The sequence below is a fragment of the Ictalurus furcatus genome, chromosome 6 (genome assembly GCF_023375685.1).
Source record: "Ictalurus furcatus strain D&B chromosome 6, Billie_1.0, whole genome shotgun sequence".
Lineage (NCBI taxonomy): Eukaryota > Metazoa > Chordata > Actinopteri > Siluriformes > Ictaluridae > Ictalurus > Ictalurus furcatus.
The window spans coordinates 33732711-33745758 of NC_071260.1; the positions used below are offsets into that span (position 1 = coordinate 33732711).

The 13048-nt window shown below is 40.0% G+C and overlaps 3 protein-coding genes across 3 annotated transcripts; all 3 read left to right on the forward strand.

The window, feature by feature from the left end:
• The first annotated feature begins 417 nt into the window (after positions 1-417).
• On the forward strand, positions 418-4893 carry tlr7 (toll-like receptor 7). Its single transcript, XM_053627777.1, has 2 exons — positions 418-1239; positions 1465-4893. The coding sequence occupies exon 2, from the start codon at positions 1465-1467 to the stop codon at positions 4639-4641; it is 3177 nt and encodes a 1058-aa protein (XP_053483752.1). The 5' UTR covers positions 418-1239; the 3' UTR covers positions 4642-4893.
• Positions 4894-4924: 31 nt separating this feature from the next.
• Positions 4925-10616, forward strand: LOC128609269 (toll-like receptor 8). Its single transcript, XM_053627779.1, has 2 exons — positions 4925-6239; positions 6452-10616. The coding sequence occupies exons 1-2, from the start codon at positions 6237-6239 to the stop codon at positions 9572-9574; spliced, it is 3126 nt and encodes a 1041-aa protein (XP_053483754.1). The 5' UTR covers positions 4925-6236; the 3' UTR covers positions 9575-10616.
• Positions 10617-11074: 458 nt separating this feature from the next.
• Positions 11075-12842, forward strand: tmsb4x (thymosin beta 4 X-linked). The gene is made up of 3 exons (XM_053627803.1): positions 11075-11176; positions 12011-12125; positions 12299-12842. The coding sequence occupies exons 2-3, from the start codon at positions 12026-12028 to the stop codon at positions 12331-12333; spliced, it is 135 nt and encodes a 44-aa protein (XP_053483778.1). The 5' UTR covers positions 11075-11176; positions 12011-12025; the 3' UTR covers positions 12334-12842.
• Positions 12843-13048: the final 206 nt, after the last annotated feature.

The following is a 13048-nucleotide window of genomic DNA, read 5'->3' on the forward strand; positions in this document are numbered from 1 at the left end:
AAGAATATAACCCAAGAAACGTGAAAACGACGACCCTCTCACTCGCTGTAACATCTCAGACTGACGACCAAAGCAGCTCGTTTTTCCACACGTTAGCAGCCATTTTTATCTCATCCCTGGAGGAAAAGGAAAAGGATGCAGCTGATTTTCAGCTCCTTCAAAGCCATAATTTGACCCGTGATCATCACTGACATCATCATGTGGTGGGCGGTGAAATCCATTTAATTTGGCCAGTGTGCTTTGACAAATCCATGCCTTGTGTATATTTTATGTAATCTGTAAAGAAAATAAATTATATAATACATAGGATTTTTAAAACAGGAAATCTGTACTTCTTAAACCTTGGGTTATGCCTATGTTCCAGTGATGATATTAAAAATATGACGTGTTCCGAATGTGCAGACACAGCACACTTGCAGCTTATTTGCCTGGTTATTTATGTACAAATGCTTCAGTCATAGAATGAAAAACAAAACAAACAAAAAAACAAAACAACTTTTGCATATTTATGACTACCTTACATAAGTCAGATGTGGTATATTTGCATTATCAAGCGTATTAAATATTTCCAGTTATTATGATCTGGTGTCGTTATTTCAGGTCGCACTCGACAAGTTTTTGTTTTCTTATTGAGGCATTTTTTAGTGAATGCGGTAAAATATCAGCGTGTGCTTGGCACTAAAAGGGGTGCATGAAGCGTCTAAAGAAAAGAGTCCCTACTCCCCAGTGACTCTAGGGAAATGTTGAAGAAGAATTTCCCCTCTTGTGTGGTTTTGCTTTCGTTTATGCGGAAATCGTGCAAATGACTACTCTTTTTTAAATTTGTCAGAATTCATTCTTAAAATGGAAAGCATTTCAATTAAATGAAAGTGTCTGTGAAATGTAGAACTGATTGAAGATTTTATATACAAACTAAGAATAATTAATAAACTGTTATTATTTGCAACATGATTTCTTTTTCATATCAGTCTTGTTTTTCATACCAGACAGTTTGTGGGGTTTTCTTCTCTTTTTTTTGCATCAGGGTTGAACCTGCATGTAGGTAATTCAACAATGAGGAAGTTAACAGAGTTAAATATAACTACTCTCACTTGTCTTTATGGTTTTGTATTTTTATGGTCAAAGAAAAAAAAAATGAATGCGTATGATTTGCTCAGAGATTCGTCTCCAGAGTGTCGCAGCACAGTCTGAGAAACGCAGAGGAATTGGCAGGCTGTGAGGCCAGAGCCCAATAAAACGGTGAGTTCTTCATTCTTATTATCCTTATCATATTTATACCTATATTTATACTTATATTTATACTCATGTATACTTTCAAATCTGTCAGAAAGTTTAAATTTCAAATGTTAGTACATTTAAAGTTTGCTGATTTGCTCCAGTCGTACAAATTTCTGTCCAGAATGATGGTTCAGTTTCCATAGCTTGTTAATACGCAATCAATAATACATGCCTTGTTCCTCTTAGATGGCAGAAAGGATCATCATCCTTAAAATAGCCTTCCTTCTCCTTTTCTGTCCATCTGTGTGCTCGGAAACTGAATGGTATCCCAAAAGTCTGCAATGTGACGTGTCCAGGATTAGCAATGACACAGAAGTGAAAGTGGACTGCACCAGCAGAGGATTAACATCAATTCCTCCAGGAATTCCATCCAACACCACCAACCTGACGCTTACCATCAACCACATTCCTCACATCAACGAGACCTCTTTCCTCGGCCTGAACAACATCACCGAGATCGACATGCGCTGCAACTGCGTGCCCATCAAGATCGGCCCGAAAGACCACGTGTGCGTGAAAAGTGTGCAGATCGATAATGGAAGCTTCTGGCAACTTAAGACTCTCAAATCGCTTTACCTGGATGGAAATCAGCTCTCCAGCATCCCTAAAGGACTTCCTCCGAACATCGTGCTCCTCAGCCTTGAGGTCAACAGTATTTCTTCAATTCTGAAGGAAAATCTCACGGAGCTTACCAACATCGAGATTCTGTACCTTGGCCAGAACTGTTACTTCCGAAACCCATGCAATAGATCCTATTATGTTGAGGAGGACGCTTTTTTGCAGTTTGGCAAATTGACTCTGCTGTCGCTCAAGTCAAACAATTTGTCTTATGTCCCTCACAAACTACCGTCGAGTCTCAAGGAGCTCTACTTATACAACAATAACATACAGAAGGTAGCACCGGAGGATTTTCACAACTTGACCAAGTTAGAGATCTTGGATTTGAGCGGAAACTGTCCCCGCTGTTATAATGCGCCCTTTCCGTGCGTTCCTTGTGCTGACGGCGCTCCTCTTCAGATTCACGAAAACTCTTTCCTCAATTTGACCAAACTTAAAATTCTCCGGCTTCACAGCAACTCTCTCACTACCGTGCAGCCGCAGTGGTTTCAGGGCTGCAGAGAACTTCAAGTGTTAGACCTCTCGAGCAACTTTTTAGCGAATGACATCACACACACCTCCTTTCCTCATTCACTGCCTTTACTAGAAGAACTAGATCTCTCTTTTAATTATGAGCTCCAGAGGTATCCTTCATCACTAAACCTGTCTCCGTCTTTCTCCTCACTGAAGTCTCTCAGGATCCTGAGAATCAGAGGCTTTGTGTTCCAAGAACTCAAACAACAAGATATTCAGCCTCTAACTTGTTTGGAGAATCTGGAAATGATTGACCTCGGGACAAACTTCATCAAGTTAACTAATCTAAGCATCCTCACAGGGCTGAAAAGTTTCCGCATCATCAATTTATCAGACAACAAAATCTCATCGCCTTCAGAAGCTGAGTACGCAGCTGCAATGGCAACGGCACGTGGTGTTCTCAAGCAGGACGGCACTTCCCCAATGTCACGAGGCACTCAGTACCAAAGTGGAGAAGTGAGAGAGATTCACTATTTCAGATACGATGAATATGCCCGAAGCTGCAAAAGTAAAGATAAAGAACTTGGGACTTTGAGTCCTTTCAACACACAGTGTAGCTCCTTTGGGAAAACGCTGGATCTCAGCAGAAACAACATTTTTTTTTTACACTCAAGATTCTTGAATCTGAGTGAGCTCCGGTGTCTCAATCTATCAGGAAATGCCATGAGCCAAGCTTTAAATGGTTCTGAATTTGTTTGTCTTAAAAATCTGAAATACCTCGACTTCTCCCACAATCGCCTTGATTTGATGTTCTCCTCAGCGTTCAAGGAACTGAGCAATTTAGTTGTGCTGGACATCAGTCACAACAATTACTACTTTGAAGCAGAGGGCTTGACTCACATGCTAAATTTTACCAACAATCTCAACAAACTGACCAAGTTAATAATGAACCACAATCAAATATCTACATCCACCAACACGGAGATACAGAGTTTATCTCTGGAACATTTGGAATTTAAAGGCAATCGCCTTGATATGTTATGGAGAGATGGTGATAACAGATATCACAACTATTTTAGAAAACTAATGGCCTTGAAATCCCTTGACATCTCTCACAACAACCTTAACTTCATTCCCAAGCAGGTTTTTCAAAGCCTTCCGGAAACGCTCACAGAACTCAACATTACAAACAACAAGTTGAAATCATTCTACTGGGACGGTCTTAGGTTTCTTCCAAACCTGGAGGTCTTAGACCTTAGTGGTAACCTGTTAACAAGCGTGCCTCCAAAGCTTTCCAACTGTTCGAAATCTATTGCGACACTGGTTTTGCGCAAGAATCAAATCTCGAGGCTGAGCCCAGAGTTCCTCCAAGATGCATTTAGCCTGAAAATACTAGATCTGAGTTATAATCAAATCAAGTACATTGAAGAGTCAAGCTTCCCCGAAGACGTCATAGACAAGCTGGAGGTCCTGTTCTTGAACAACAACCGGTTTGTGTGCTCGTGCAATGCGACATGGTTCGTCCGGTGGATCAATCGGACGTCTGTGTACATTCCCCGACTAGCCACTGATGTCACCTGTGCGTCCCCTGGCACTCAGCGAGGCCAGAGTGTGATTTCTCTCAACCTTCAAGCCTGCCTGCATAACTCTCTGTCCATTATTCTCAGCATCCTGACCACTTCTGTCATCCTGAGTGTCCTCACCCTGTCCATCTCAAGCCATCTCTTTCTCTGGGATGTGTGGTACATCTACCACTTCTGCCTCGCCAAAATCAAGGGCTACCGCCGCCTTCTCTCGGAAAGCACGCCCTACGACGCCTTTGTAGTCTACGATAGAACTGACACGGCAGTGAGCGAATGGGTGTTGAAGGAGCTCCGAGTTCAACTGGAAGATCGTGGCGAATCAAGGCTCCATCTTTGCTTGGAAGATCGTGACTGGGTTCCAGGTTGTCCCCTCATTGAGAACCTTTCTCAAAGCATTCAGCTTAGCAAGCGTACCATATTCATTCTGACCACTCGCTTTATACGGAGCGGCCACTTCAAGACCGCGTTCTACCTGGCTCACCAGCGGCTCATGGACGAGAAGGACGACGTCATCATCTTGATTTTCCTCGAGAGATTTTCGTCCAGTCACTCCAAGTACCTGAGACTCAGGAAGAGGCTGTACAAAAGATCCGTGCTGGAATGGCCAAGGAATCCTCAAGCACAGCAGTATTTCTGGTTTTGTCTCAGGAGCGTCATGGCCACTGAAAGCCAGAAGCACTACAACAAGCTCTTCCAGGAAACGTTGTAATATTCACGATGGAATTTTTTACATATATGCAGGGTGTCGTGTTTTTTTTTTAATGGTCTCCAAATGTTTTTCAATTGCTGTTCCCACCCTGAAGTTGATCATTTTCCTATACCAACATGTCCTGAAGTGTTTTACTCTTCTTATACCATATATATAAATACATATTAAAGTGGTGATATTAACATATCATGCTTTGTTTCTTTACTCAATCATAGTTACTTTTAATGTTACGAAAGTAGTTCCTGCTTTCACTTATGACACAGCAGATACAAACTCTCGTTTCCTCAGCTCTTTTATTTTCCCACTCTCTTGAACTTACAGCTTTACTGGACCTCTGACTCTTACTGGTACTGACACTGGCGACTCCTTCCATAAATGTTAAATATAAACAATGTCGCAGTTTTTTTTTTATCTCTTTATGTCGAGCTGTTATTATACAAACGATAACAAGCACATTAATATCAATCTGTGATTTGCAGCTGCGCTACTGAACGCCTTCTGACCAATCACAATCCAGAATTCAGTAGTGCTCTGGTCCAAATTACACTGTAGGGATTGTTTTGTCTTGTGCTTCAGCGTGTGTCTGGTCTGAAAAATAAAATCTGCTATTTTAAACTTGTTTCCAGTCAAGTTAAATAACTGTAAAATGCTTCAATACAGACAGCGCAGATTATACACTAAGATCAACAGCAGTGTGCACATTAGTGTGTTATTGGGGTGTAAAGCACTGACGTTATCTGTATCTGTTTAGTGGCTCGAATACGGGTATCTGTACTCAGATTTAAACCTGAAGTGGGCGTGGCCTAAACCTGTTTTTTCTTTCTTTCTTTCTTTTTTAAAGATGTCACTGCACCCCCGGGAAAACACTGAAAGCAGGTGTAGAAATGTCAGCAGTGTCAGCATGATGCATGAATTCTGACAGTTCCTCAACCTCAGCTACATCATGCCGCATGTTTTCTTTAATCCGTTCGTGGCGTTCTACCTGCCCACCATCTGTTTGAATGATTTTAGTCATGTTCTATGTCTCAAAAATATAAACAAACTAATATCATTCAAACCATCGTGACCCTGAGCAAGTATTGTGTGTCGTCAGTCATGTTCCAGTCTCCTGTATTATTTCATTTTTATTTTCAAATGTAAAACAGTTTACATTGTAAAGGGTGTCATGATTATGTCCGTTTAGATGTACGCTGACTTACAATTGACTAACAGAATAACTTGGAGAAAAGGGAAATGGCTCTTCAGCACTTCCTCTGTGGACTCGGAGGTGTAAAAATAAAACGGTAATCACTGAGATAGAACTCAGCAACTGGTAAAATACATGCACCGATTTCTCCAGACAACAGATTTGAATGGAACGTTTGCTAAATGGTGTACAGTTATGGGGAAAACCGAAGATCTTAATATAAGTTTACTGATTGCCATGTGACAAAACCTCAGCAGCTATTATACCACACACTACTGGAGAAAGACTGCTGGTCGGCTGTTAGAGCAAAACTTCCTTTTTTCCCACAGAGGCAACTCTACGTGAATCACTCAACATCACTTCTTTGGGTGTCAACTCTTAAAGGAACTATATATGGATTATCGCTAACATGGTGAGAAAGCGAGATTTTTACAATTGTTCTTTGCCATTTTAATAAACTATTTTATAAATGTTCACTTGTTTTCTTTATCTAACATCATCAATTACATTTTAGACACTAAATGCTCTTTTGTCCTATATATATATATATATATATATATATATATATATATATATATATATATATATATACGCATACAAATACAGCTCATTTTTATTTTACAGGAGGCTAGCACACACAGGCTAATGCTAGTATGCTTGGTGATAATCAAGTTTCTGATCGGATTGGCAGTGTTTGTTCAGGATACAGAATTTCTGAGGAAACACCCATGCAACATCCACATGAATGAAACTACAGAGACTGTTGAGTTTGACTGCCATGGACGGAAATTACGAGACCTGCCCGTTATTTTTAAGAACACCATCAGCCTTGATTTATCTGACAATGGAATCAAGAACCTATCAGCAAATGCACTGAAAGACCTGCAGAAACTGATCGATCTAAATCTAGACTGGATGAACCACAAATTTAACGTGAACATCACCGAGGGGGCTTTTGCAAACTTAATAAACCTGGAAAAATTGCGGCTTAACGGAGTGGGTCTGCCAGAGGTACCTGCACAGCTTCCGAACTCCCTGAAAGAACTGAGATTGGACATGAACAACATTTTCTCGCTAAGTCCCGGAAACTTTTTACAACTAAAAAACCTGACCCATCTTTATCTATCCAAAAATTGCTTTTACGGGAATCCCTGTTTGAAGAGTTTCAAAATTGATAACGGAACTTTTTCAAGTTTGGACAAGTTACTACATCTGAGTTTGTCATATAATAATCTCACCCACGTTCCCAGATATTTGCCTGTCTCCTTGGTAACACTTGAACTCGCTTCCAACAATATATCGTTCATCGGAGAAGATGATTTCAAACAGCTCCCAAATCTCGAAACCCTTAAAATTCAGGGAAATTGTCCACGCTGTTACAACGCTCCGTATCCATGCACACCGTGTGCCAATGGTTCTATCGATATTCATGAACGAGCTTTCGACCACCTTCAAACTCTTAAATTACTGCATCTTGCTGGGAATTCGATTTCTATCATCAAGAAAGCTTGGTTCAGGAACATACTGAAGCTCCAGGAACTCTACCTTTCCTACAATTTTCTGACAGAACAGATCCAGGATGGAGCATTTTTGAGTAACTTAAGGCTCCTGGAAAAACTTGATCTCTCATTTAATTATGGATTACAAGCTTATCCAGAAACTGTGCACCTAGCACCAACCTTTGCCAACTTGGTCAGTCTTCACACGCTGCATATCCAAGGTTTGGTTTTCAGAAAGATCCAAAACCACTCATTGGAATCTCTTTATGGTTTGCAAAATCTGTCCACGTTAGATATAGGAATCAATTTCATCGTGAACGTGGATCCAGACATATTTAACAAATTTAATAATTTAAAACTGCTGTATCTGTCAGAAAACCGTCTCTATCCTATCACTAACTCTGAGGTTAGTGAGCCAGATAATAACATAAAGCCTCCACGCTTCAACCTACCTGGGCTGACAGATTCTCTTTTTCAAAGGAATATAGAACCTTATCAGCCTATTAAAGGGCTGATCAAACCTGAGTGCTTCGCTGCTGGTCGTGTGCTGGATCTGAGCAGAAATAATCTTTTTTTTATTTCCCCGAAGGAATTTGAGGGATATATAAACATTTCCTGCCTCAACCTGTCCAGAAATGGCTTTGCATCGGCGTTAAATGGAACAGAATTCACAACACTGCCTAACCTAAAATATTTAGATTTGTCTTATAACAAGATCGATTTGGCCTACGATTACGCTTTTGAAGAATTAAAGGAGTTGGAGGTGCTTGACCTCAGCTTTAACGAACATTATTTCATTGTGCCCGGGGTGACCCATAATTTGAACTTCCTAAAAAATTTGCCTAAGCTGAGAGTATTAAACATGAGTTCCAACAGCATTTTTACACTAACGACGAAGCACATGTGCAGCGACTCGCTGGTCGAGCTTCAGTTCAAGGATAATCAACTGGGGAAGCTTTGGAAAAGTAAGAAAGGTACATACAATAGTTACACGCAACTTTTTTGGAACTTGACAAATCTGACCCATCTTGATATATCACGCAATAACATCCTGAAGTTACCTACAGATGTTTACAAATACCTGCCTGTCACACTAAAAAGATTCAGACTGAACAACAATGCCCTGACGAGTCTCGACTGGACTTTGATGAAGACCTTTACACAGCTTAAGGAGCTCATTCTTGGCTACAACCACCTGACGTATGTCTCTGCAAACATAACCCAGAATATCCCGTCCTTGCGTTACCTCGACCTGAGCCATAACAGAATCTCTCGTCTGGACAGCTACTTTCTCAAAGGCGCGGGCAATCTTAAAATGCTGGATCTGAGTTATAATAAATTAAGCATCATTAATGACACCACCTTCCCACCCAAGGAAGAAAATCACTTGAACACTTTGTGGCTCCATAAGAACCCGTATCGTTGCACGTGCGACATAAGAGAATTTATCCATTGGATTTTGAAAAGCAACCTGCCGAAAATCCCCAAACTGTACACTTCTGTGCAGTGCAGCATGCCTGAAGCAACCAAGGGCAACAGGCTGATATCCTTTGAAATCAATCAATGCAATAATGAAAACGTCGCCTTCGCGCTCTACTTATTCTTCACGTCGCTCATTGTTGTGGTCACCTTTGTGGCAACCTTGATGCACATGTTCTACTGGGACTTTTCATACGTGTTCTACTACATGAAAGCCAAATTCAAAGGGTACCAGCACTTGAGCTCTGGAATTAATGCCTACGATGCCTTTGTTACTTACGACACCAAAGACCCGCAGGTTTCCGAGTGGGTCCTGAACCATCTCCGGGTTCAGCTGGAGGAACAAGGTGATCACTTCCTTCCGGTCTGTTTGGAAGAACGTGACTGGCTGCCCGGCTGCCCCGTCCTAGACAGCCTGACCAACAGCATTCGGCAGAGTCGCAAGACAGTCTTTGTCCTCACTCATTCCTACGTGAAGAGCGGCTCATTCAAGATGGCCATGTACCTGGCACACCAGCGTCTGCTGGATGAAAGCGAGGACGTGATCGTGCTGCTGCTACTTGATCCTGTGCTGCAGAACTCGCATTTCCTGCGCCTGCGGAGGCGACTCTGCAGCCACAGCGTGCTCGAGTGGCCCCGGACGCCCGCCGCAGAACCCTGGTTCTGGCAATGTCTGAGAAATGTAATTCGACTTGAGAACAATGTCATGTACAGCAACATCTACTCCAGATACTTCACTATCAAAAACAGACCCAGAGAGAGAGACTGAACTGCACGATATATATATATTTCATATTATAAATATTTCATATATAAAATATATTTCAACAAACATCATATTCGTATCATTATGAGCATGATTCTGACGACTGCATAAAGGTGAACATTCACGTGTGAAAATACTGCAGTGCGAACGTCTCATGGGCAACATTTCTATTTCTTTTTTAATTAAGTCACAGATATCAGAACTAATTTCTGTAGTTACATAGCTCTCATTTATTTCTATTAGTTTTATAGCAAGTTGGTTGCTAGGGTGTTGCCAGGTGGTTGCTAGGTTATTGCTTTGTGGTTCCTACACTGTTTCTCGTCGGTTGCTACTGTATGATATTAAAGGGGGTTGCTATGCTATCTCAGCTGGTTGCTATGGTGTTTTTAGATGGTTGCTATGCTATCCCAGCTGGTTGCTATGGTGTTGCTGGGTGGTTGCTATGCTATCCTAAGTGGTCAATAGATTGTTGCTAGGAGGCTCCCATGATACTCTAGGTGGTTGAAGAAACACGTCTTGGCTACACAGACTACACGTGAAATTAGGAGAGCACTGTTTATATTTTAGTTTTGTCTGAACTGCTGTATTAAAAGCCTTCTCTCTCAGTAGCATGCTATTTATCTACGCTACACTGTCAAAAGTCCAGGTACTGTAGAATTTTGTTTCCAGTTTTGAACAAAAGGTGTAAATACAGTATTGAAGGTAAACAGTGGTTGAGCTGTTGAACTGACTGAGGTGTAAAGATGCCTTACATCGTCTGGGTTCTGCTAAAGGGACGTGTGAGAACTTTTTTAACAGATGTGCAATGAATGATACTGATACATGACACAACTTTATCACAGATATTACGCACGTTAACGTCGAGAATAAGATTCATGAAAAGGCGTTTTAGAAAGAAATTCTGAAAAGAAAGAAGTGATGGCCCAGTGCTTCCTGTTTCGCTGTGAGAAATATTGTAGATGGTGTGTTTTGTTTTGTTTTTTAATGAAAAAAGGAAATTGTTCCTTTGTTGCTTTTGTACTAAATAAAACTTCAAAATTCATTTACATTACACCTTGTTTGTTTGAATTTATTTTTAAATTATTAAATAAATACACACAAATAGCACATATGCTTAAAAAGTATTATTATTATTATTATTATTATTATTATTATTATTATGTATGAATGGGTGTGTGAGTGTGTATGTGATTGTGCCCTGCGATGGATTGGCACCCTGTCCAGGGTGTACCCCGCCTTGTGCCCGATGCTTCCTGGGATAGACTCCAGGTTCCCCCGTGACCCTGACAAAGAGTAAGCGGTAGAAGATGGATGGATTATTATTATTATCATTATCATCATCATCATCATCATCATTATTATTATTATTATTATTATTACTATTATTAACAGAATGGCCACTAGATGTCTCCCTTGCGCGCTTTATCAGTTCTCAGGGGCGTTGGCTTGCTGTGCTCTCATTGGCTGTATGCTAATGAATAGAATAATCAGCGTCGTGACGTAACAGCTTCATTTGCATAAGGAGTATAAAAGGCTAAGGCTGGGCTTTTGCCTTTACAGCGCCTTGCTTCCCACTCACATCTGTTTCCTCTGCTCTCAACTACGGTGAGTTCATTTCATAGATTTTTATTCTGTTTTTAATACTTTACAATACATTATTTGAAGCAGTGACTGGTATTATATATCTTACATCTCAGAATGATTCCGAAAATATTGTTGTTGTTGTTGTTGTTTTAGACATTACGCCTTTATTATGCATGATCTTGTAAATTAAGGCATTGTTGTTTTTTTAATGGCATTGCTGGATTGTTATTGATTATAGCAGGTTATAGGAGTGTTATAACTATAATTAATGATGTCACTTTTCCAAAGGGTGAATATCAGCAGCAGAAGTGGTGTTCTCTTTGTTCAAACCTCTCTCTCTCTCTCTCTCTCTCTCTCTCTCTCTCTCAGTGTAATGCAGTGTGATGTGTTGCAGGTTATGGGATTTTACAATCCACAATAAAATATGGATATTAATGATAATAATGATAATAGTAGTAGTAGTAGTAGTAGTAATAATAATAATAATAATAATAATAATAATAATAATTCACAATATAAAAGTGTAGACGGTGCTCGTAGGGCGGTGCCAGTTGCAAGAGGGGGTCACAATGCAGTCGTCTTAAATGTAAAAATAAAATAAGAATGCATTTTATTTAATAAGAATATCACAATCTCCCCTTTCGTGCCTTACAAGACGTCTGGTTATGGATTTATTTTTATTTTTTGTCCATTTCCGGATTTCACTCAGCAGCAGGAAAATGTAAAAAATAATAATGAATAAAAATAATAATAAATAATAATAATAATAAAAAATTGTTATTCAAGTCTATTTTAGTGGCTCTACACACTGACGCTGAACAACACGCCATGAACGTTCTCGTTCTCGTTCTTTAGAAATCAGCCACAAGCATGTCAGACAAACCCAACCTGGAGGAAGTGACCAGCTTTGACAAGAGCAAGCTGAAGAAGACGGAGACGCAGGAGAAAAATCCTCTGCCGTCAAAAGAGAGTAAGATTTGCGTTTAAAAAACGTATATCATTAAACACTGTTTACTACAGGATATATAATCTGTACTGCAGAGGATATAATATATCTGGAGTGTAAGATAATTTCAGAACAAGCAAAACATTATGTTTATATTAATATACTGACATAAAAAATTTGTATTTTTATTTCCCCAGCTATCGAAGAGGAAAAGAAGGCAAGCACGTCATGAAACTTCTGATCAAGACTCCACTATGCACTGCACTGCCTTCATCTTTTCACCCTTTCTTTTTCTAAAAATGTGTTTAATTTCGTAAGACAAAACGGAAAAAATAAAAATCTAAGATGAGTTCTGATTGGACGAAACAAAACCACCATCTTGTGGCCCGTACCTCCTCCTCCTTTTTTTAAAATGTTCTTTTTTATTAAAAATTAAAAAAGAAAGAACGTACCACTGTGAAGAAGAATAATGTACGTGGGAGTTCTTAAAGAGGATGGAGGAGGCAGAGCTTCAGCCTCAGGGCGGGGCTGAGAGTTTGATTGACAGCTTCCTGGGACCTCACTATCACTATCCAGACCCGAGTTGATTGCTCGCTGTTGCTGTCAGATGTTGAAACTCATGCAGTGTTTTGTTTCTTTTTTTTTTTTTAATGTTTAAGATTATTTTGTAATCGAAAGTTCAAACCTTGGAATGCACAATATTTTGTTTATGCAAATAAAAGAGAAGAGAAAAGCTGTTAATCTTCTGGTGAAGGTTGTGTTTTCATTTTCTTGGTGGAGAAATGCACAGGAAGTGCAGTGTAAAAAAAACCTGCTTTGAATAATAATAATAATACTTATTTATCTTAATTCTTTACTCTGCCTCACACCACATCGAGCTCTTCAGGGATGTTCCTCTGTGGTGTAGGATGCTGTGAGGCTGCTATAAATACGAGCTCGCACGGCTA